Below are 24,904 nucleotides of genomic sequence, written 5' to 3' on the forward strand. Positions count from 1 at the left end.
CATCTGAAATAACCTTCACTACAAATAATGTGGCTCAGCAGCCCCTCAGAGCAATGATTTGCTCCCAGAATGGCTGTCTTGCAGCAAGCCCACATCCACACCACGCTCAGAACCTCAGCAGCCTAAGACCCCATCACAGAATCACAGCATCCTTCCCCCCTCCCTGGGCATGAAGCTGCAGCAGAGAGAGCTGATGGAGATCCAGGCACATTAAATGGGAGCAGAGGTGAAATACTCAACACAGCTGGGTTTTGAGGTGGGGAGCTGGAGCCTGATCATTTAAAAGCTCCCCTGCTCCAAGCATTTCTGTAACCCTGAAGCACGTGTGCCTTTGTAGGGTATTTTTAGCAAGCTTCAGTTTACCGAGGGTCACAGAGAAGTAGAGCATCAGCATCTGGAAGAGCTGTCACTCCACTTCCAGTCTAGCAGGACTAACACATTGACTTATTTATGAGAGCAGTCAGCTCCCTTCTCTCTGTGTGTAACAATCTGCTTTACCTTGCCCAGCACAGAGAAATCATTTTATTGTCAACAATTCTGTCTTTAATAAAACCTTAAAGCAAGTTAAGCAAGAGTTGAGAGAAATGGAAATGTTCCCAGATCATTTCCCCCCCCCCATTCTGTCCAAAATACTCCACTCTTTCATTCCCTAAGCCAAAGAACAGTAATCACTGCTATGGCCAAAAGGAGGTGGAGGAAATTATACAGCATGAAAACTGCTAGGTAAACCCTTTGCCCCAGCAATTCTCAGTGGCTGTGTGAGCCTTTGAGTGTTAATGCCATGGTGACATTCATTGATTTTTCTCCTGTTCTGGATCTAGCTCCATCTTCCACCTTGGGAGAGGAACTGGCAGCATCTCAGCAACACCAGCAATTCGCAGTTAGTTTTCATTCCATCACTTCTGAGCTGCACCAAAAGCTCTCTCTTGCAGAAGTAAAGGAGCTGGAGTGCACAGCAAACTTCAAGCAATCCATTAAGTCTTGCAAGGCAACATCCAAATAATTTGTGCCCAGTAGGAGAAGCTTAATCTGCTACTGGAAAATGTCCCCATTCAGGGGAGTGAATGTACAAGGCCATGAAGACTTCCAACATTCACCCACAACGTCCAATGAAGTTCTGAAGTCTCCGGTGAGGTTTCTGCCTGAAGTGGACACTCTATCTATGTTTATGGGAATGCCAGACTGATTTAAAGGATTAGATTTTGGTGGTCCACCAAACAGTGCTTGCCACGAGAATGAACAGTCCAGAGTTGGTTAGTCAGGGTACGGTAGTTAGGACTGTCAACTGCCAAGATGGGCTTGGCTGAAAAGCCAGAGACTCAAAGATAAGATGTCCTTGTGCTTCCTCAATATAATTATTTTCATGGAAAATGCCAGTTCTTGTTAAACAATTGCCTGTCACAATTGTCTCCAAAGCTGTCATTACCAAGAAGTCAGCTGTCACTTGCATAGATGTGCTTCTGGAGGGGTTTCTCCCTAATTCCAAAGAAATTTCCCAGCGGAACATTGCTATAGAAGACAGAGATAGCCCTGGGGTGCAGAGGAGGGTGATACAGCTCTGCCCTGCCTCTCCCCAGATGCTGGTGTGGTCTGTCCAGGCTGCAGTGGCAGAAGAAGCTGATCCTCTCTGTTGTTGTATTCTTTCTTCAGTGCTGGTCACAGGAAAACTGGGGTTGAAGACTGGAAATGCATCTGCTCATGGCAGGAGCTGCATCCCTGCTTCCAGTGCTCATGGGCTGGAGCCACTATTTAGCCTTCATCCTCTCTTTCCAACGGAAACAGTCCTCCTGCACTTGGGAGAACAATGAGGTTTGTGGTTTTGCAGTGAAATAATTAATTTTCAAAGGAAAAAAAAAAATGCTTGGGTCAAACCGAGAAGAATGAGTGAAGAAACTTACCAGGGATCAGAGAAACAAAGCAATTAATCTGGGGTTGACTTACAGCACGTTGTTTGCAAATGAAACTTCCAGTTTGAGCTGAGGTGAAGTGCCTCACTTCATTTTTGGCTTATAAACCATCTTCTTCTTCTTTATTTTTTTAGCTGAGGACAATTCTGAAATAAAACAGAAATTCAGCAGGGTATTTTCATTTAATATTTTGAGATGAAATGTGTTAGTGTTTCCAGAGAGAAAACAAGTGTTTGAAAACACTGAAACAGCTCAACATTTGCCCCCTTTTCTTTGTCAATACTCTTTATTGAATTGTAATATGAATCTTCAAGTAGCTTTTGGTGTCCTTCCAAAAATAATTGTTTTCATCAAATTCACCATTCTCAGAAGATGAGTTGTCTCAAGCTGCTGTATGTCTAAGCAAGGGCAGAATCCTGGACCTCCAGGCTTGTAACTCCCCGTCCTTTTGCGTCAGCATTCACCTGGGTGACCTATGTGAGTTGCTGGAGTTTGAACCAGGGACCTCCAGAAGTAAGAACACAGCGTTACCACTTGCTTTAGAGGCTTAGAGGGGTCCTAAAAGGCTTCATTCTGTAGAGGCTTGTAGAGGTTTCATTCTGTAGGAGGGGTCCTTAAAGACAGAGCTATTGCAGTGAGGGTGCATATAGCAGCTACTCACAGGTGTAACAGGCTGCAAAAGTCACAGGATTTGCTCTTTTCCTTAATCATGCTTCAATTATTAGAAACTCTTTGCAGGACAAAGACATTTTTCCCTTGTTATTTTAACTTGTATTCTTGCATCAACTCAAGCCCTGTACTTTTCTTACTTTACAACAGTGTATAATATATCCTTAAATGCACAAAGCTTTTGAACCCTCCAAACAGATCTTTCTGGTTATATTTTTCTTACAGCTTGCACTCAGATGAGCCAAAGCATGAGCCAGGTTTCATCAAACCCTGAGCCAGGTTCCACTTCTTTTAAGCATTTTAATTAATGCATAACAAATAAGTAAAAATATACATGAATTGTTTCTTAAAAGTTAGTTCTTGGCATTCTCTCTTGATTCATTTTGTTTAAAGTATCTGTCTTGTGTTTTTAGTTTGCTCTTACTCCTTCGCTGCTAAAGATCAAATGTTTTCCCTTCTCTGTGCCAGGTATATGCCAGGGAGATTGTGGAGTAAGGTCTTTAATGGGCTCTAAGTATAATCAAATACCACTCAACTGGCTGGTGCCTGTCCCTCTTTGTGTTTGGTTCAGGATCTTCATCTTTGTTCTCAGGTTGTGAGACTGACTGTATCGTTAAAGATCAGACAAATCCCTTTTTTTTCATCTATAGGATCCCTGCTTTACCGACAGCTGTGCAGCAGAGCAGAACATCTGAATGCCTTTTTGACAAGCCCCAGACAGGTCCTTGCCTGTGAGACATTTTGGCTAATTCAAATTGGGTTTGAACTCTACTATCAGAATGAAAGCTGGTCCTGGTGTTACATGCATGTGTGTATATAAAAAGCCCTTTCTTCATGCAAAAGGAGAAAAGCTCAGAGAAGGTGGTTTCACAATCACCATGAAAGAGCTTTTGCAGAGCCAACAGCCTCGGCTGCTTGTATCAACTGCAGCTATAGAGACCTGGATATACCTGGATGCCCGTGGGTTTGGGGTGCGTGAGGAGTGACCTACACTTTTGAGCTCCCTTGTACAAGCTGTAAACCTGGTAAAGTGGTCAAAGTTGGGATAACTCTGTCATTGTAGCTATGCTTTTCCAAATGAAGTACTGCAGGGAATAGAAGGTAAAACTGAATACGAGCTGTGAGTAATGCAGAAGAGAGGTGTTTTCGAAAACAAGCTGGGTACCCTCAGAGGGGGATTGAGGTGTGACTGGGGCTGGGGGTGGGAAGTTGCTCTATGAACAGATTGTAGAATCATAGAATAGCATCAGAGAATGGTTTGGGTTGGAAGGGACCTTAAAGCTCCTCCAGTTCCAAGCCCTGCCACAGTCAGGGACATGTTTCACTAGACCCAGGTTGCTCAAAGCCCCTGTGTCCAACCTGGCCTTGAACATTGCCAGGACTGGGGGTTATGACCCACTGCTTCATGAGAAAGGTCATAGTTCAGTGGAAAACAAGCATATAAACTGGAAGCACTCATTTTCCTGCTTTAATATTGCTCCTCCTCGTTCATCACTTTCAGTGCCAGTGGAATAACTGAGGACATGGATGTTTTAATTTCCATGATCTGGTTTCAGAGTTAGCAATATATGGAAATTAGAAGAGTTGCTTCTCCAAGATACACAAATTCCTTTAAACAACCATGAACACCACAAGCTGGCCAAATCCTCTCTGCACTGGTGAAAAAGCATGATTTCTTCCTGAACTCTTAATCTTAATTCATTTACAATATATGAGCACTCAATCTGCCAGCCTGGCATTTCAGCTCCCCTGTGGATGTTTTTATTGCCTTTAGTCAAAGCAATATTACTCAGGAGTTAGACTGAGGTATGGAAAATCAGGCTTCCCAGGGCCTCTTGAAAGCTTCATTTAAAAATAAACCTTGCAAGAAAACAGAGAAAATAATTATGACAATGCTTGTGAAGAAGAGATTTAGATCAGATCTATTCATTTGCTGCCTTGGTTTATTTACCTGAAGAACAGGAATAAGCAAACCTTTCTTGTATCCAAAAGGGAATGGAGAGTTTTGCTCAATGAATCACTTACTCTGTCCATGAAATGCTGAATAAATGCAACATACTTCCACCATTTCAGTGCTATATATGCAATTCTCTCTCCATGAAAATTCATTACAGTACCCGAATACTGAGAGCTAATGAGAATTCTCTGCACTTAAAGGGCTGAATTTAAAATATCGCAATTACTGAAGTATCTTCCATTAGATGGAATTATTTATGAGAAGTTGTCACTTAAAAGACTCTCAGGTTTTACTGAATCAGAAATCAAGAAGTTTTAGGATCTTGTCATATTTTTTTCCTACCAGAGTGAGTGACACGGGAGCATCTCTTCCTACGTTGCAAGGAGTTGGGAGAACCGAGTCCAGGATTTTTTATGTCTTCTCTAATCACTGTGGTTCAAGTGGAGTCTCTCAAAACAATTCAGAGCTGAAGAGCTTCATCTTCACCAGTTCAGATACTCATCCTTCTCATGACTGCTCCTTCATGGGAAGTGAATCTGGAAGGAATTCAATTTATTGTCCTGGCATTCGATATAGTCCTGGGTGTTGACCATAGGGAAGATCACCTCACCAAATAATGACATTTTTTAGTATTTTTGGCACAGACAGACCTGAACTTTGCTTCTCAGATCTTTTACATCCTTCCTCACATCTCCAAAGCTTGGAGGGTTCATTTTCTAAGGCCATACTCGCATCCCATAGACAGGTGAATAGGTGACACTTCTAACACTTTGAGGCTTTGATTCAAGCAGATTCTTTACAACTGGAAGAAATAAATAACATTAGAAGTGCATCTGTCATCTATATAAGGCATCATTTTGTATCTTTTATTAAAATAATGAACTGAACTGGAAAATAATCATGAAAACAAAAGATCTTGGTGAGCTCCTGGTCAAGCACGTCTGTCTTTGACATCGGGCCGGAGCAGACACCTCAGTTACATATCAGAAAATCAATTCTCTATTAGTTAAAATATGGGCAGTGGCTCACCTCAGAAGTAGGTGCTTTTGCTTAAAATACATTCCTTGGTTTAAGGGTAGGAAGGGTCACTGTGAATCTTGGTGGTTTATTAGCCTTTTTCAAATAGAAGAGGGTTTGATAGTAGTACTGCCAGTTGTCTGTCCCTTCCCTATTGTTGAAGGGAGAAAAAAGACTGGAGAGATTAATTGCATTTGAAAGAGATCAGATATAAAAAAATGAAGAAGCCGTGTGTCACCGAAATGAGGAGAATGTCTCATTAGGAAGCCAATTTGCCCTTATTGAGACTGATGTGTGCAGGTACTGGCCTGGCAGTATCAGTCAGCTTTCAGCTGTGAGGCTCTGAGCAGAGCCAGCCCTCTCTGCAACATCTGGGTTGATCCTGTCTCTCTTCCCATCCCAAACCGACCCATGTCCTCATGAAATCCCGGAGGAAAATGTAGTGTATTTAAAACATTCTGAGACAGAAAGCAGCCGCCAGAGAGATCCGCACCAGCAAGGGCAGGGGCTGGAGCATCTCACCTCTCCTGTTTTTCACCTGGGTTTCCGCCAGCAGCTGAACCTCTGCACAGGGAAGATGAATGGGGTTTGGCACATCACCCCTGGGAGGCTGCCAGCCCCCACGTGAAGCAGCTCAGCTTTCTCCTTTGTCACTGAAATGGTGCCAAAGAGGCTGAATGAATGGGGTGGCTGAGAAGAGCTGCAGGAGCACACCTTGCTGCTCCTGCCAGAGGGTACGGGGATGCTTCCTTAGCCTTGAGCCTGCCAAGTTTAACTGGGATGTTTGTGAGCAACGTGCTTAGGCTAACGCAGTCACACTGGGAAGGGAAGGGTCTGTACATACGGGTGAGCTCACAGGATAAAAGTCAGGAAACACCAAAAAGTTGCTTTTCCGCAGATCCCCAGGCATCTCTTTCCAGCCCGTGCCAAGCTGGGGATTGTGCTCGCTGGGATGGCATTCAAGGCAAGTCAAGAACCTTCTGTTTGTATAACTGTGAAAGCCTAAATGCTCTGCTTATCTGAGAGGAGAGACCAGACACAGACATGCTGGCTGTGGCACGTGGCAGAGGTTTGTGCCAGCAGCTGCCTGGGGAGTTGCTTTTGTGGTTTGTACTGACCTATCCTCATTTCATGCAGTAATGGATATGGCACATGCTAAAACAATGGCAGTGCTGCCCAATAACTTCTACATAGAAGTGGCTCTTTGCAAACAGACATAAGGAAAAGGATCAAAGGATGATTTTGCCACCCAATTTTGTTCAGCAGCAGCATCAAACAGAAACATAATGTGTCGGTTCATTGCTGGGGTAGCAAAGCCAGATGTTCCCTGTGCTCCAAAAAAAGGTGCTTCAATTCTCTGTGCTTGTTCTGAAACCAGAGTAGTGAATTAAAAATTAAAAACATTAAAGACTAAATAGTCAATTCTTGGCTATGAATATTTATGACAATATTGGACTTGCAAATCTAAGGTAATTTAAATGTCAAAACTGGTGTAAAGTCTTTCCTTTGGAGGATAAGTCAGAGAAAATTAATCTTGATTACAAGTCATAACATTGGGAAATTAGCATCTTAGGGCATCAGTGATAAACACTTCTGTACATCCCCTGTTTAAGTCATGTATTTTACAGAGATGAGAATTAATTTTAATAAAAAAATAGCCCCTTAATTAAGCAGTTAGTTAATTAACAGGGAAATCCTGGTTGCATTCATGACACTGTGATTATTTCATCTTGGTAAATCAACCTCCTCTTCTGCAAGGACGCTGCCTCCATAGGTGTTTGGAGAGGAACGGTTTCTACCTGAGCCTGAGCCTTGTGTTTGGGAAGCCTGCCTTAGGGATAAAAGCAGCATTTGCCTTAGGGATAAAAAGCAGCATTCTTTGCACTGAAAGTCTTGTGCTTAGAAAAGAAAACTCTTTTAGTTAATGCATAGCAAAGGCCAGTGTAAGCAAGTGCTACTAACATCAGCTGCAACGCCCCTGTGAGCAAAGGATGATGTTACCAGCAGCCACACTCAGATCCTTGAACAAGACCGACCATGAGTTCCTGGGTACCTACAGTGATTTGTCTCCTGATTCTTGCGTTGCAGAAGGCAGGGTGTTAGAATCTGATTCCTGCTCCAGCTTCCAGGTGCAGCCATTGTTTGCAGCCATTCCTCCACAGACCCTTGTGGGTTTTGAGAAAGATAAATCTGAGAAACAGCCCTAGTGTAAACAGGCTGCAAATTGTTGTACAGGAGTTCAAACTGCCAGGGGGAAACAGAGCTTTTTCTAAACTTGCATTCAGAATCTTAATATAAGGAATAGCAATTTCTATCTTTGCAGGCAGCCACGGCTCCATAAGGAATCTGAGGAATTAGTTAACCTCAGGCTTGCCTCATCTGTCAGATTTTGAGCCAATCTCTAATGCTGGCTGCAGCCAGATGCGTTGGGGTGAGGTCCAAAGAAATTTATTAGAGAAAAGAAGCCACCCCACAGGCGAAACATCTTCCTTGTACCAGTCATCTGGTGGTGGATTATACCTTAAAGCAAAGTAGGTTATATAAATACTGTATTCAGTAATGAACTCAGCAGCTACACCAGAAACAAATCTGACATTTGGCCTACTAGTCTCATTAGCAGCCTTATCCCACAGCATTAGGTCCCACATGTTCATTTTGCACTTTAAAAAAAACCCAAAGAAAATAAATTTCGAGGAACAGAAATGCAATCAGCACTTGTCTTTGCTGTGGTTTGCAGCGAGAGCCATGACCTCTTGATAGCTTTTGCCTTGGATTCGTTTTCTGAAAGACCATGCAGGTTTGGGGTTACGGTGACCTTCCACCTGACCAGTTATAGGCTTTGGACATGCAGCTCATTTGGACCTGACCTGTTCAATGTAATGGGGTTTAATTAGCCAACAGAGACATTGCCACCAGGGAGGGATTGCTCTCATATTTGCTTCCCTCTTTATCTACGCTAGATTTAGGATTTCTCACTCTGTTCATCACTCAAGCCAATGTGTACTTCCATACGGTCCCTACTCTATGTGTATTGACCTGTTGATTTACCCTTATGGTTTTGTGCAGCAACAGATCAGCAGCCTGAAACCAATAGATCCTCTGAGCTCCTTGGAGGTGCCAGGTCTCTCTGCACCCCGTCTGTTTGTCTCATCCTCCTGGCAAAATGGCTTTGCTCCAAAAACATGTCCCCCCACACACACCTCCTCAGGCTGACACCTGTAGTTCTGCAGTAAGAGCAGCAGAGTGCATAGTATTACTGTAAAAATATTAAATAGGTCCTTTTAAGTACTCTGGAAGTCTGTGCATGAATTATCACTCCAATTTCTCTTTTGGAGCTCATGGTTTCTCATGCAACAACAGTTCAAGAACCAAGTTGATGTCTCCACATCAATGCCCATCACACCACAGGCAGACCCGTCTCAGCCAGCTTTAATACCCCTACTTGTGGACGGTGGTATTGGCTGTGAATGGAGATGTCCAAGATGACTATATCCACCTGGGAACCTCTTGCAGCAGCTTCTCTTTCCCCCGAAAGCCCCACTCTTGGCCAAGCCAATGCTCACTGATGGTCTCTCATGCCCCGCTGAGGCTCCAGCTCCCAGCTGGGTCAACCCTTGTGTCCATCTTTGCATGGAGAGTGAGATGTCTAAAAGCTTCAGGCATGGAAATTGCTCACTCAATTGTAAATGCATCATTGTGCCCAGTTCTCAAGCCTCCTTTGGGAAAAAAAAGCCAGCTCTGAGCATCTCTAGTTATGGTGCTTTCATTGTTGTCCCTTTCCACATTTATCTGAGTCATTTGTATTTCACCCTTACAACACAGAAGGGAAAAAAGAAGTGATACCCACATTGACTGGGAGTGAATGGGCTTTTTTTCCCACCTTCTGGACAGATTTGTTCCCTTCCCTCCTCCAGCTCTTAGCATCCTCACCTCTCCATCTCTCTGTTGCTTTAAATATCCTTCACAATGGAGGAACTTAGCAAATGTACTAAGGAGAATGTACTGTGGAGAAACCAGCAGCCACACTCAGATCACACAGGCTGGGCTAGGAAAGGCATCAGGAACAGACCTGAAAAAACAGACTAATCTAATAACATAATGATACATCTGGTGATTAAAGCACCAGACAAGGGCAGAGCTGATGCACTCCCGTTCATCCTGGGAACACAAGAGGACCAAACCGCTCCCAGTTCATACTTTATTCCTATTTTCATTCCCCACTGGCATTCAGCTTGTGAACTGGGGAATGAAATGTAATTAATGCAAGGGACACAGCAAGTGTGTGATAAAGGAAGAAAGACAAATCTGGTTTTGTGTTAAATTTATGTGTTGCCCACAGCAAGAGTGAAAAACCAGAATGATATGGCAGCATAACCGAGGTGCTCCATGAAATACAAATGCATTTTCCTCCTTTGAAATAGAAAACTGCAGGGAAGTGACTGAAATTCCTCAGGTTTGGTAAGATCATAAAGAACCTGAGACCATCAGTGAATAGCCCCATGATGATAAATCAGTGAAACAAGTCTATAAACAGGAGTGTGCTTCTTGTTTTGCCTTGGCCACACCGCTCAAACGCAACAGAGGGAAATAATTCTAATCTTCCTCAAGCCACTACCTAGTCAACACTTCTTTTTGGTAGCTCATCCAGTAACTCAGATTAAGTGATGCATAGTTGGGTCTCTCAGAGAAGCAGGAGAGAGATTCAGGACAGATGAACGCACACGCAGCCTTACTTGGCCTTGCTCGTTTTAGAGAGGTCAGCTACATTTCCAAAGCAGAACATCTTGAAGGAGAAATGGAGATCTCTCCAGCCTGCTTCAAAGCCTGATGAGAAAAGGAACAGCTACTGCCTCCAGGGAAGGACTGCCATGGAAAGAGGAACCTCAAGAGGGTTTTACAGCATTAGCATTAAGCTGAAGCCTCACAACTGCTTCTTGTCACTGCTGTACCGAGGCTCTCATGTCGATCAGATGTTAGACCAGGGTAGGTGCTGGTTGCTGCCCCTGGCTGTGGGACACTGCTTTGGGCCTCAATATATTTGTGTAAACTGGAAAAATATAAAGACAGAAGATCCACGTGGCCACAGCTTAATAATGCAACTTGGATGGGGAGGAAGTTGAGCATTTTCTCTGTAAATTGAGGACTGTTCAAAACTTCAGCTTTAAAGTTCAGACCCCCAGAGAGATTGTTAGATTTTAATTGCTACCTTAATCAACGTTTATTAGCGCTAACCAAAGCTCCTCATGGGTTTAAAATTCAACCCAATTGTCAACTACTAATTATTTTAAGCAGACAAGCTGTTATTTTACCAGCTATAATAATGTGACTTTTCAGCATCTGTGAAATATTACAAATAGCTTCAGAAAATTTCATCCTGAAACATAATTCAACAGATAAATCATTCTTTACCATGATCCCACTTGTCTCTCAGGCACCAATAGCACCTCTTACCCTCATCTGCCTCCACCTCACCTGCAGAACGTGCAAAACCAGAATGAGATCCAATGTGTTTTTCAATAGAAGAATAATTTGTTCTTTCCATTTGTTGCTTATTTTTTTGTTTAAACTAATTCTCCTCTGAATTCCTCTGTGGTGTGTGTGCCTCATGCATCGGGCTGAAGGTTTAGTGGTTGGCTTGCTTTATAGCGAGGTCTCTACCTTAAATCTTCAGTATCATCCTGGGGGATGGAGCTGGTTTAACTACCCTGCAGTCTCACTCCAGTGGGTGTGTGCTTGCCTGTCATCCTTCCCCACAAAGAAGAGGAAAAGGGGGGTCACTACAGCTTTGCACACCTATGCTCCATCCCCAGCATGGGACTGGGATCCCCCACGCTTGGACCCAGCTTGGAGCCCAGCACCCAGCTTCTGCTGGGTGTAAAACGAGTTTGATAGGCACCACATGAGCAGAGCAGATCCACATTCTTTTCTGTCATGATCTATCTACCAAGAGAGTGTGGGAAGAAAGCAAACAAGCACCACTTACTTTAACTGTTTACAGCTCTTTGCAGTTAGAAATCTTTGCTTATTATACTCCCATGCTTGTGCCTTTTGCTTTATTTAACTCCTAAACACTGATTAGAAATCCCCACGCTGGCTTGCTCCCTGTAAATGACTTCATATCCATGTAGGCAAAGCCATCCGTTCCGACTATCAGGAATGAAGTGACTCAGTATTACCAGAACAAGAAAAGTTGGGGGATAATTGACTGTCACCATGGTTCACTTCTTTATTTTACATCATCTGTGCAACAATATCCAAGTAAAAGTCTCCTTCATTGCAACAACTATCCCAAGCATGAACCAAAGAAGTATGGAATGACAAGCAGATGTTAGCAAGCAAGGATCCAAGCATCAGCTCACAAACTCAGCTGCTGTGATTTATTTATATGGGGATACACCCCTAAGACACGCGTGTTCTCTGTGCTCTCATTAAGGCTGTGGTGGCTGCCACCCCTGTGCCCATTCCAGGCTGCAAAACCTGCACAGCAGGAGCACTGGATGTGCTGAGCACTTGCAGTCACAGCTAACAGCACAGGAAAGAGGATGATTTTCTTAGTTTTGACAAGGACATCATTAGCTACCCTCAACAGAGAGCATCAGCTGCAGCCAGAGAAGCACCAGGCACGGAAGCACTTTCTTTGGATGAAGGTTCACCATGTAAGCCCCCACGGCTTGTGTGATGCCCAGTGGGAAAGAAGATGGGCAAGAGGATAGACACAAAATAATGGCAAAATCTGGATTAGGATTACTCAGGTGCCAGGAGATCAGGCACTGTATGAACACTTAATAAATATTTAGAGGGCTGACAAGCAGCTGGAGAAAACTGGAGGAAACTAAATATATTGTGAGAGGTGGTAGGCAATATCCCTTTGGTGAAAAGAAGTAAGAACCAAAATACCAACAGACAGTGAGACCTGAAATCCAACGGCACCGGTAAATTATTTAAAGCATATTTCCAACCTGTCATTTGAAGTTGAAGTGTTATTTCCCCTTCAGTAGAATATAGCTGCTGGGGAGGGTGAGGGGGGAATAGCAACAAAGACCTGCATGTTCAAAGGGAAAATTGAGAACATTATTCACTGAGCTTTTGTTCAACCAAAAATATTGCTCTAAATAGGGCTGTGGATAACTAGAGCTGAGGAACAAAGCTGAGGCCAGTGAACTGACAGTGAACAAATTGACTTTATTCTTGTTTGCAAGCAAAATTGGGTAAATTTAATTAATTTACCTTGCAGCTGAATGTACCGAACCACAGGAAACTAAGAAGGAAGGTTTCCTGAAGGAGGAAGAGGGGAAGATTTCAAGCTTTTGGTTTAATAATGATATGATGGAAGGTCATCACTGTTGCTGTCACTTCTTTCTCCTTCCCTCACCAGAATCAGGGAAGCAGCAACCATCCTGGGCAAAACCCTTTCTATTTTAGCTTCCTCATATCCCTCTTAAATCAGTGGCAGGAGGCTCTAGATTAAGCGAGATGTACAAGACCCCCATATCCAGCATCTTCATCAAGAGTAATCCTAGTGAGGATTTTGTCAAGTATTTTTGTTTAGAGTTGAGGTTTTTTGGTAACTGCTTTACTCTTCATCTTTCTAAATGCACATTCTTTTATCCTTCTGTTTTATCAAGTGATAAAAATCCATCATGTACAACAAGGCATTCAGCAACACACAGTAGCAAACCTTAAAATCTTCCCGACTGCCCATTCTTCAGTCCATTACTTCCAGGATTTCCTCAGTTTCACAGCTTTTCTCTCTCTTTGGAAGCTTGAAACAGAGGAACCATTCAGGGCTGAAACTGGTGTCCAAAGATCAGGAAAGGAGGAAATTTTCTGTTATAAATAGTTACAATGAAGAAAGTTTTCTGGCATTAAGAAAGGAAATTAAAAGCTCTGGGGTCCCCAGGGAGTTACTTAGGTATTACCCTTGTGTGCTATTAGGAGTAATAAGCTTTATATCAAGCACTTATGAATGAATCATACCTTTTTGCTATTACTTATGATAAATCTGAAAATACTTTAGGCCACGGGATTGTAATTATGCATAGAAATGAGGTTAAATGATCTCTTTGGGTATCCAGTCAAACTCAGGAATGCCACCATTATCCATCTTTGACAACCCATCATGAGCAAGAGACCCATTTAAGTTGTTCTGCATCAGATGTTGTATTTTATGAACAAAAGCTTTCTTCATGGAGGGAGATTTATGAATGGGAAAGCTGGTGGAATGTTTTTGCCATAGAGCTCTGATGGCTTTTTTTTTGTCAGTATGCAGTTTATTTCCATCTGTTCTGAATCTGATTAACTCCTGCAGAGTATGTGATTAACTTAACTTCTCGAGATCATTAGCTGCTCTGCATTCCCATTATACCTCTTCAGCGTGGGACCACACACAGGCTTGAAAATGTTACATGTTGGTTATTCTTAATATCTTAATCCAGAATAACTGGTTATTCTCTCATGATAGCCATGGATCTAAAGAGAAAAGGCTTGTTACCAGGAAAACATCGCTGCTCTGGAGCAAGCACAAAATGCTAATGAAAAGAGTTTAAGATCTCAGTGCTAGAGCTAAATTAAGCCCTTTGGAAGAGTTCATGCCTGGTGTTAGCCAGTTGGAGACAGCACCAGAGGCATCCAGCCAGAACAGAGAGGAGAGAACCGCTGGAACCTGAGAGCCGTTCCCATGTGTGACCATGTTGTTCAGAACAAGTCCTGTTTTGCAGCAGGTTGCAGGTACTTGCACCTTTTAGATCTCAAAGTACCAGCACAGACCACAAACAGTGCTGTGATTGTAAGCCTTGCAGTAACAGGTATTTTCTTCTGATGTTATCTACCAATACAAACCCTGAAACATCTAAATAGAAGCAAGCAGCCAGAGCTCATGCACAAGTCTTTTGCATTGTCCCTTCAGTTGTCTTTTGAGGGATTTTCCTTAAGTGAATAAGGCCAGCAAATGGATGTGTCAGTAACAGATGCTTGCCATGCAATTAATTACCAATCTCATTGATATTAATGGCTTCAGGGCAGGAGTATCATAAGGACAGGACCTCATCCGGTCACTTGGGAGCATCCATCAGCTCCATCTGATAGTTCATCTTCAGACCTGTCTGCTCTATTTCTTCTCAACAGTACATGCAGTTCCCTACTCCCAGATGCCATTGGAAACACAAAGAAAACCAGGACTCCTGCAGAGGTCTGAAATACACAGGTTTGTTCAACTCAAGCTCTGTGGTCAGTTCTGCCTCAGATCAGCAAAACTTGCTGAGTTATTCCATCTGAGACGGATTGGGCAGGATGTGTCCCCATTTGAGGCTTTTCTTGTCCCCTGAATGACACGTTTGATGTCCTGCTTGTCTCTGTGTTTAGATCAGGCTCACACCACATCACTGCCCCAGCTCCCAGAGGTTTAGCTGCTTGTGATTGTCATCCATCCCCCTGTCCCTGTGCAGCTGTGTCCTAGCTTCAAGGTTTGCCTCTGTAATTCACAGCTGATCAAAACATTCTGGCATCAGATACCTGTGCCTGTGAGCAACGTTTCACATCGCTGTAACCTTTATCTGAAATGTCTGGGTTTGGTATTTAACACTTCTGAAAAGGCCTTGCAGGGGCAGAACAAAGGTGCTTCTCAACCTCTCTGCTTAACAGCTCCCAGAGATGAACAGGGCAGCTGTCTGGGATGTGATTAGAGCAATTCACATGCTCACATTCTCCGAGAGGTGAGATGCTCCAGCCCCTGCTACTGCTGGAGTGGGTGTCTCTGGTGGCCAATTTGTGTTTCAGAATGTTTTAAAGATACTCCGTTCTTCTCCAGGATTTCACACCTGGATTGGTGTGGGAAGGGAAGAGGGACAGGATGAGCCCATACATTGAGGAGAAGGCTGGCTCTGCACAGAGCCTCACAGCTTCCAGCAGCTTCTCACAGAAGCCACTCCCGTGTCCCCCTTGCTGTCACACAGACTCAATACAATATTTGTTGGGGTTTGGTATCTTGTCTTTGATTATCTATCAAGCTAATGATGGGATATAATGTCCCATCACCTGGATCTATATCAGATATTTGCATATTTCCTGGTTATGAGGCATAGGGATACCCAGCTGATAAAGTCCTTCTGGGCGCGTAGCGCAACCCATCCACGTTGCTGTCAGCCTCCGTCCAAGGGTGATGGCTGTGTCACACCGTGTCACACTGTCAGGGCTGCTTGAGATAGCAGCCACCAAAAATAAACCGTGACAGGCAAACCTGCCTGATTTAAAACTGGCAGTGTGCAAAGATCGAGCTCCCGCTCGAGAATGCTGTTAGAGCGCCAGATTTACACACAGGTTTCAGCACTTGGCCCTATTCCTATTTATCCAGGGTTTGTGTTCCCACAGCAGGATGCACTTATCCGAGATAAGGACTTTCAAATTCCTTAGTTTATTCTCTCACTTCCACACTCGTTTAAGCTTCCTCCTTGGATCTACAGTATTTATTAAATGAATGACCAGAGAATGGAAACATTGGAAAGATTTTCTACTAAAACTAGTGTTAATACACTCTGAAATTAATAAAATTCCTCAAAGAGAATTCCAGAAGAGCTGAATTCCTTTCCTAGGCTGCAGTTTGTGGCTTCCACATTCTTCCCTGTAACAGGCACTGGCTACAGAAGCAGTTGTTATTTGCTTCCATCACTGACAAACGCAGATCTCTCCTGCCCTGTTGTATCTAAGGAATGGCATTCACCTGATAATTGTGAGATACTTGGCATGGAAATCTGGAAAGCTATGCAGAGATGAGGTTTAATTAGCTGGTGATTCATTTACTGAGGGGGAAAAAAAAAAACCTTTGGATTTTTCATCAGATAGATACATCCTGTGAGCATTAAACACGAATGCCATGGCCAAAAGCTCCTTTTGGCATGCCAACACCATGTGCCTTTCCCCTTCCTGCTTTGTCTTCCGCAGATTGCTGTATCCAGGAATACGGTACTGTGCTTATTAAAGGCTGAAATTATCCACTGGGTGGTTAAAAAAATGCTAATTCCAGCCAATGAGTGAGATAACTGGTAATTTTGTAAAGTACTTTTAGTCAAATAAGATTTTTTGGCAGCCGAATGTTGATGTAGCAGAATGTGCTTTTCTGATTGACATATGCTAACAATACTGCCTCCACAATCAGGGGGAGGATAATTTACTTTTCATTTCCATTGGAGACGAGGTGAACAAGAATGTGGTAGCTTGTTAAATCCCAGCTACGTGGGATTTGCTCAAAACCACAACTCAAACGATACTCTGCATCCTCGGTCATCTCCAGCATCACTTCCAGGAAACCAGCAAAGACAAGTTTCCTCCTGAGACAGTTTTCAGCTCCTTTTGGGTTTCTCAACCATTTCCCCCGCATGTGCTCAAGGGGTGGCTGGACTGAAGGAGAGCTCTGCACTGAGAATCCTCCCCAGTGGAAAGCAGAAAGGTTGACAGCCAGTTCATAGCATTTCCCAGCTGGAAGGCAGGTGTGCAGCAGGGAAATGAAGTATGAGAGAAGCTTATTCAGTCCTGGTGACATCTCACCATCATCCACACTTCTCCCCATTGTAATTGTCCTTCTCACATCCCTGAAGAGGAAGAGGGGAAAACTGCTCTGAGCATCCCAGCTCACTGCTGGAAGGGGCCGTGTCTCCAGAAGACGTGGCACTGACAGAGAGCAAGAACTTGGCTCTGCTGTCACCTCATTTATCAGGCAACAAGGGAACATCTCTGGTCTCCGCCACAAAACCACTGTCATAACCCAGGGCTAAAATTATCCCTAAATATTAGTTGCTCCCCACGTCCGCTCCTGCTGGCAGGGGATCCCAGCTGCTGCTTCGTGGGATGCACTGTGCTGTGCTGCTGCTGTGACCAGCATTTCACTCTTCATTTGCTTTGTGGGACTTTATTTACTTATTTAGGAAAGAAAAAGCCTGAGGGAGAACACAAGACACATATTCAAAAATCTTTTACAGTCTCAGTAATGGAACATTTTCTCAGCAAAACTCTTTCGATGAAAATATTATGAGTAGTTCTGATTCCTGGCTGGTTTGTATTATAAATACTTCCAGTGGAAGTGTTTAACTTGCTGCTGCCACTCCAGGAAAAACCTTTGGCCTAATTTTTTACTTTCAACCACTCAAGTGCTCCAAGACCTTGTAAAAGCTCCTCAAACACTCATTAACAGTTCTGTACCCTTTCACAGCCACACGCTGATAGATCGAGGGAACAGTCATCTGAGGCAACTGAGTTTTGCTTTAAATGCCTGTAACTGATGTAGTATTTCCCCTCCTTTCCTTCAGATACATATATAACAAAAGTCTGGGCTTGTAGGAGGGATGGAAAATCCATCTTCTTCCAAGTGGTCTTTAAGTTTCTATTCTTCCAGCAGCTGCCTTGGAACACGAAAGAATAAACCTTCACAAAACTTCTGGTTTAGAGGACTCCTTGAAGGCCCCCTGGGGAATCCCTATGTGAAGTTACACGCTCATCTTCTTCACCACTGTTGTAAGTGGATGTCTGTTTCAGTGGTAACCCAGGGAAACCACAGCAGCCAGATAATTTGAGGGACAACTTGGCAAAAACAAATCACATCAACATGAAGGTCAGCAGAGCCGTTTTCCTGTACAAAAGGTTTAGAAAGAGTCACAAAGCCAAGAACTGGCTTCTGCTTTTGTGTCACTTGATTTCTCTGGTCCCCTTCTCTCTGTGTCTCTCGCATGTTTCTGTTTCAAAGGAAGAGGAGAGTGATTCAGCTCTCTGAGCATTACTGCTCAGGTGGTGCTGGAAGGGAAGGCTGTTGTTCTGTATGAGACAACACTATTTGGTCCTGAGGACTAATTGCATCCCACAGATGCTGCCAGACTTTTAGGATTAGCAGAACGACAGCAGCATGCAAGGGGGTTAGTGTTTCCTCTCTCCTGCCAGTGACAAACATTGTAGAATTGGATTTTCTCCTTTTTTAGGAGGATTTAGCACACAGACACAGGGTTTGAGGTGTTGGGGTTTTTACGCCAGAGAGCAGCCGGTACTAAGCCTTTCCATGCACAGCTTTGTGCTTCTGCGCTGTGCTCATTCCGCTTGCCACTGTCCATCATGGTGCTGAGCAGAAACCTCGGATCAGGTGGGTTTACACTGATGCAAACACATGAATTTTAACAGAGAAGAGAATCAGACTGAACCATGCTTGGTGACAGCAGTGATGAGGCCAGACCACCCTCGCTGTGCATCCAAACATCCCCGAGTACAGAATTAGTTTAGATTCGGCATTGCACAAGCTGTCCTTTCCATGGTGAGCTGACACAAGGCCTGAGACTTTCAGGTCAAAAACGAACCTGGACACTGTCTAAATCCTCCTTCCCAAGGCCAAAGTGATCTGTAAAGGTATATAAAGACCCAAAGGCTCCCACAGGTACTCACTGACAGCCATAGCCACTTTAGTCCCACTGATGTTAGGAGTTTCAGTACTGGGGTCCAAACTCGCACAACCCTGCAAGCAGCTTATTAGAAGAACACTGAACACAGAGGGTTTGCAGGAGGGGGATCAGCTTTTCTACCCTTTCTAGTCCTCAAGAATCTGTGTTTCCAAATAATCCCTTCCACAAATTAAAACTTTCTGCTTCTGGGGAAAATATTGCTTTTTTTTTTTAACTATATGAAAGTTTTGCTACAAATCAAGACACAGGGAAAAATTCTTTAAATACAGCAGAAAGCTTTCACTTTAACAATCCATAAAAAGGAAAGTCAATGCTATTCTACACAATTGGCCAAGCTTTTTAAAGACATCACAATAGAATTATGGAATGAATCAAGGCTTTAAAGAAAGCTCAGGAAAGACTTTTGGAGTTCTGTGTAATTACATTAGGCAAGACTCATTTATAGCTAGGGCAAAGGTTTTGAATGAAAGCAAGTAAAATCTGAAGCTCAAGTGGCAGAGTGAAGCATTTTGAGAGTTGTTTCCATTTATTGATGTGTAAACATCGTTCTGCAGTAGGAAAGAAGGACATTCAGGTGCTAAACCCATAGAAATAGGAATGGGGAACTACAGGGCTCCTCTCTTAGTCTGAACCGGTAAGTCTGAGCAAATCATTCCACCCCCATATGAGCCAGCTGAGCCCAGCTACATTGTGAATAGATGAAACAGGTCCTTTACAAGCACAAATTACTTTCTCAGTGAAACCATGTCATTTTGTACCAGCTGAGAACTTGATCCTTACTGCTTAATGATCTTTCTTAGCGTCTCAAGGTGACTCCAAAAGATAATTCTTCTTTATACACAGGAGGCTTGGGAGATATCTTAAAAGCTTAGAAAACTGCTATATATATATAACAAAAGAGGCCATTAACAGTGTGTAATGGTGGGGTGTATCTAGGAATTTCCTCAGTCCAAAGAGGAGCTCTATTATTATCACTGGCATAAATGAGAGATGATGTTCTTTCACCATGTGGGTTGCGAGAGACGAAACCCAGCTGGTACTTTTTCTAAAGACACTGAGTTCTGGAGCACAAAACTGTATAGAGACAGCAGCTCACCATCCCAACACAGCCGCTCATCATCCTACCACAGCAGCTCACCATCCCACCATAGCACCTCACCACAGGCATACAGGCAAATCCCACACATGCCTCTATTTCCCTGGGCTGCTGTTTGTTAAGCTCAGCTCCAGCAGGGTTTCCAGGCAGCCCACAAGGCCTGACTCACAAAGCCTTATTTGAAACGAACAGCGACTTGCACTTGATTCAATCACTGCTTAATTTGATCCTCCATTTAATTTTATCAAAACTCTAGTAATCAAATAATTTGCACTAAAGCCATTACAACTTCCACTTGTTTATTCTTGTCAATTTTAATCCTTTAAGGCACAAGGTTTATTGGGTAATTTGGTTAAGAGATAACAAAATGCTGTCATTAAATACACAAGGAAAGGAGAGACCATAAAAAAGAGAAAGTAAAAAAGATCCCAAGTAGTGCTCATAACAAAGTAAAATACAGTAACATGCTGTTATTTAGGAGTCACGCTAAGCACAATGAATGCTAAGAAGCATCCTGCTGTTCCTGAGATGAAAAGATCAATGGCATGTTTCAGTTGAGACATTTCTGGCAATGAACTGCACTGAAAAGGGGAAGCAACATAAATGAATGTGAATGAATTTGCTTTTTTTGAGTGTTGACCCGTGTGAATGAACATATATCAGTGGTGTCTGAGTTTTCCCTCTGTGCAATAAGCCTTCAAAAGCCAAACCCAGCAGAGTAATAAGAGGGAAAAGATTTCCACTGCAGGTTGTTTCTCTGTTGCTTTGAGAAATAAAACCCAATCTCCTGCTCCACTGATCCTGCTCGTGCCATGACTGTGCCACATCTCTCCTCCACAGGTCAACACTTTCATCTCCTTCGTGTTCCCAATGGTCGTCATTTCTGTGCTCAACACCATCATCGCCAACCAGCTCATGGTCATGTTCAAGCAGGCTGCCCAGGAAAACCAGGTCTGCACCATCGGCGGGCAGCAGACAATGCTCAGTATGTCCATGGAGCCCAACCGTGTGCAAGCCTTGAAGCACGGCGTGAGGGTCCTGCGTAAGTACTGACATCTTTTGGCATGGGACTGGCTAGAGGTGTCGAAGTAAATACAACTTGAAGAGTAATAGGTTGAAATTGATAAACACTTTCACCCTAAACCTGTTTTAAATAAAAATTAGCTCTTTTGGGAAATCCAAGTTGCCCCCAAACACTGTGATGTTTGCCAGCATTGTCCAGTTCTTGTCTCAAAGCCCCAAACTTTGGAAGTTAGATTTGTTCTCTTGGTCTCTTTCCTTCTTCATCTTTTTCTTGCTGAGTCACCCAGAGTTTTTTTAGGGAATTTTATCCTCATTTTCCATTATTTTCTTTTTCGCTCACTGTCACTTTTCTGAGTCTTAACCTTCCCTTAAAGGATTAAAAAAAGTCATAAAATGAAAGGAAGAGATTTCAATATTAGTTAATTGATTGTGCTCAGAAAAACTCCCAACATTTAAATGTATTTCATGTTCTGTGAAGCAGAAACAACTTGATAACACCAAGCTTTCCTGTTTCTTTTTCTATTTCTGACCAGCTCCAGCCTGAACACCTCTCTTTCAGCTGGTACTGGATTTAGGCTTTGAGTGTGACCAGGGGACTGATGTGGTTTTAAACCCAAATTCATTTGGTGGGTTTGGGTTTGAAGAGATCAGGTAGAGTGGGCACATAGAGCAGGGTACTCTGCCCCACTGGCATTGTCCGTGGTAAGCCAGAAGTGCACCAGATGTGGTAAACCTGTCTCAGCTGTTAGAAGTAAAGATTTGGAAACCCAGTGTTGGTGGTTTCCTTCCCCTGCCCCCAGGAGCTGCTTTGAAGGTGCTCTCTGCTTCAGTAGAGGTGTGGGGAAAATCAGTTTTCCCCTGAAGATACACACATAGGAGTGTGTGAAGATTCTTCATAGCAGAAAAGAGTTTCTCACAGTCAATAACAGCTTTAATCCAGATTCAATTTTCCTTTCTCTCTTAGGAAAAAAATGGCAGTATGACTCAGATTAAAAAACATATAGATATATATTTTATTAGTTCTGACTCTTCCTGGTGTTTTTTCTCTTCAGAACTCTGACAATAGCAAAACTGGCTTGACAGCAAAACATTCCTCATGTAATCCCATACACTTGATGTTTTATAATATCCCAGAAATAGCTCCACAGCACACTTGCAAATGTGAAGCAAGAGAGTGGCAGGGGCGGTCCCTGTGCTCTCTACAGCGGTCCCTGTGCTCTCTACAGTGGTCCCTGTGCTCTCTACAGTGGCAGCATTCCCGTGTTCCTGCCTGGCACAGAACATCTCCCCAGGTCAAATGTCCAGTTCTGGAGTGAAGTGGCTCTGATTTATTGCCTTTCCCAGGTGCAAAATGTCTCACTATAATCTCAGCAGAGCTCCCAAGAGACAACCTTCTGTGAGTTGCACTTTACCTTCTCCCACCAGCTATTGGGCACATAGTGTTTTGCAGACTATTTGCAGCCAGCTAATCACAATAACCAAAAAGACATTTTTTGCCCCAAGCCAAGTCAGTATGGTTGTGGTTTAGATTTATCAAAAATCTTATTTATTTATATAAAAAAATGATGATGCTTATATGATTTTTAACTAAATTTTGCAGCCCTTTGAGGGCTGGCTGTCAAAACATATATCATCAGCCAAATTCCCAAGCCTTGTTCTGGAAAATACCTTCACCTCTATTTCACACACAACAGAGGGTTCACGTCTGCACATGCAGCGTCTCAAACAGTCTTTATAGCTGGGAACACAAGTGGTCATTTATGACCTGCTTAGGTGGGTATTCATAACCTCATGGAGAAGCTACGCAGAACTGTGAGCAGAAGGAGATTCAGTTTAGGGGGTTTTATTCTTCCAAACAGCCACATTTAGGGTAATCACAAAGAAACATTTTGGTTTGCCTTTGTCTGTTGATATGTAGAGCTAAAGAACACATCTTCAGCTGATCCCAGAGACTTTCTGAAAAGCAAAACTAGCCCAGCATTTTAATGCTTTAATCAGCAGCAACCTGAGCCTTGTATATATCTCTTTACTCTTTTTCTGCAGAGCATTGGTTCAGATGAAGGTTAAATAAAAGATCTTGCACTCAGGAATTGAGCTCTACTGCAAAATACTGGATGGCTTAATTAAATAAGCTAAGGGAAAGACCAAACTGTCTGGTAGCTTAAACAGACAGACAATAAAGCAAAAGTTGTTCAAAAGTAGTACCCAAAAATAACTAACAAACTGTGATTGTTTGTTATTAAAAAACTTTAAACTGTGATAGTCCTCATGCACATAAGATGGTGAGGGTTAGTTAGTAGGAAGGTTTCCAACTGGTGCTTTTCATGGCAAAGCTCTTGGTAGCTGAAGTGCTTTGACCAAGGCCACATTTCCAACAAGGAAATAAATCCCTAGAGAAGGCACCAGGAATCTCCTCAAGATTTTTCCAGCTGTTTTTCACAAGGGATGTGTCCTGTGCAGCGTATTATTCCCACACCATGTGCATCCCAGCTCCAAACACCATGCTGGGAAATGCCTACTGAGAAAAAGGAGAAAAAAACCCAGAAGACATGAAATTCCCCATAAGTATCTTGTTGGACTGTGATATTTACTGTTTCTGCACCCCGATTAACCATCATCCCCAGAGGGATAAAGCGCGAGCCTTGCTTCAGCACCGAGCCTGCAAGGATGAGACTGTGCAAGTCACTTGGTTCCCTGCTATCTTCATCTGCTTCTTAACGCTTCCCTCTGCTGCCATTAAGTGGGAAGCTGCCTTTTCTCACTTGTGCTACAAACATCTCACACCTTTCTCTCTCCTTTTAGTATTGTATACTCTTTAAAAATCAAGAAGAGAGAGCTTTTCATGAATAATAAGTGGGAGACCTGAATTTACACCTGGCATTTCCTGGCATTGCTCGGTGGTGGTGGAAGAGCATCACTCACCAACAGGTCCATGTTTCCTCTGAGGCACTGAACAATAAGCTTAATTTTCTTCTTCTCCTTCCCCAGGCAAACTTTTCCTTTTGTTATCTACTGCAAAAGCTGAGAAAAGTTAGCACAAGTGAGGGCTCCAGTATGGAGCCTGAAATGGTGCAGAAGTGGGTCAGACATGCCACTGTGGAGCCCCACGGGCAGTGATGCACAGATGTTAAAGCATCTCTGCAGTGCCACGCTGGCAGGAGGACAGAGCTCACTTCCCTGCTGGGAAGGCAATGAGAGAGCTGCTGCTTCCTCCTTCTCTGCACTGAGGAAGACCCAACAGATAAGAAATTCGTCATCAGTTTTGTCTGTGATTCACCACATCATGCGGAAAGGCTTTTTTTATCTACCAAGTGTGAGTGAAATCCTGCTGCATTTCATTTTTCAGATGCACTTGGTTACTGGATGTGCTTGCTTCACATTTCCTTTTGTCACCTATTCCTCACAACTCTTTTTTCTTTTAATAAATCAGGCCTTTGAGCTGTCTGAAAACTAGCAAAACACAAGGATGCACAGGATTTAACCTGGGATCCATGGCAGCCAAATCCATGTACACAGTCTAGGCTTGTTTATGGAAGAAGATGGGAAAAGAATAATGACACTTGTCTACACTAATAGAACTGTTGGCACAAAATCAAAGCTTCATAGGGGGCAAAGTATTTTCCATTTCCAAAAGTGAACTTTGGCTTCAAGTACAGAGAGCTGGATATACCTTTTTAAGGGTGAAATGTTTCAGAGCTAGTGCTCAGAAAAGACCTTTTTTGCAGTTCATGGTATGCAGAGCTGTTGGATGAGATCAGAGCCGCAAACACCTTCCTTCCTTCTTCCCTCCAGGTCTGCTGAGATT

The 24,904-nt window shown here is 43.2% G+C and overlaps 1 protein-coding gene across 1 annotated transcript in view; it reads left to right on the forward strand.

The window, feature by feature from the left end:
* Positions 1–24,904, forward strand: part of NTSR1 (neurotensin receptor 1 (high affinity)) — a 52,217-nt gene that overhangs the window by 17,112 nt on the left and 10,201 nt on the right. Inside the window, exon 2 of the mRNA XM_010019927.1 lies at positions 20,917–21,118. Within this exon, the coding sequence (XP_010018229.1) occupies positions 20,917–21,118 (202 nt within the window). The remainder of the gene's footprint in view (positions 1–20,916; positions 21,119–24,904) is intronic.

This window comes from Nestor notabilis, unplaced genomic scaffold, assembly GCF_000696875.1.
Source record: "Nestor notabilis isolate BGI_N333 unplaced genomic scaffold, ASM69687v1 scaffold8288, whole genome shotgun sequence".
Classification (NCBI taxonomy): Eukaryota; Metazoa; Chordata; class Aves; order Psittaciformes; family Psittacidae; genus Nestor; species Nestor notabilis.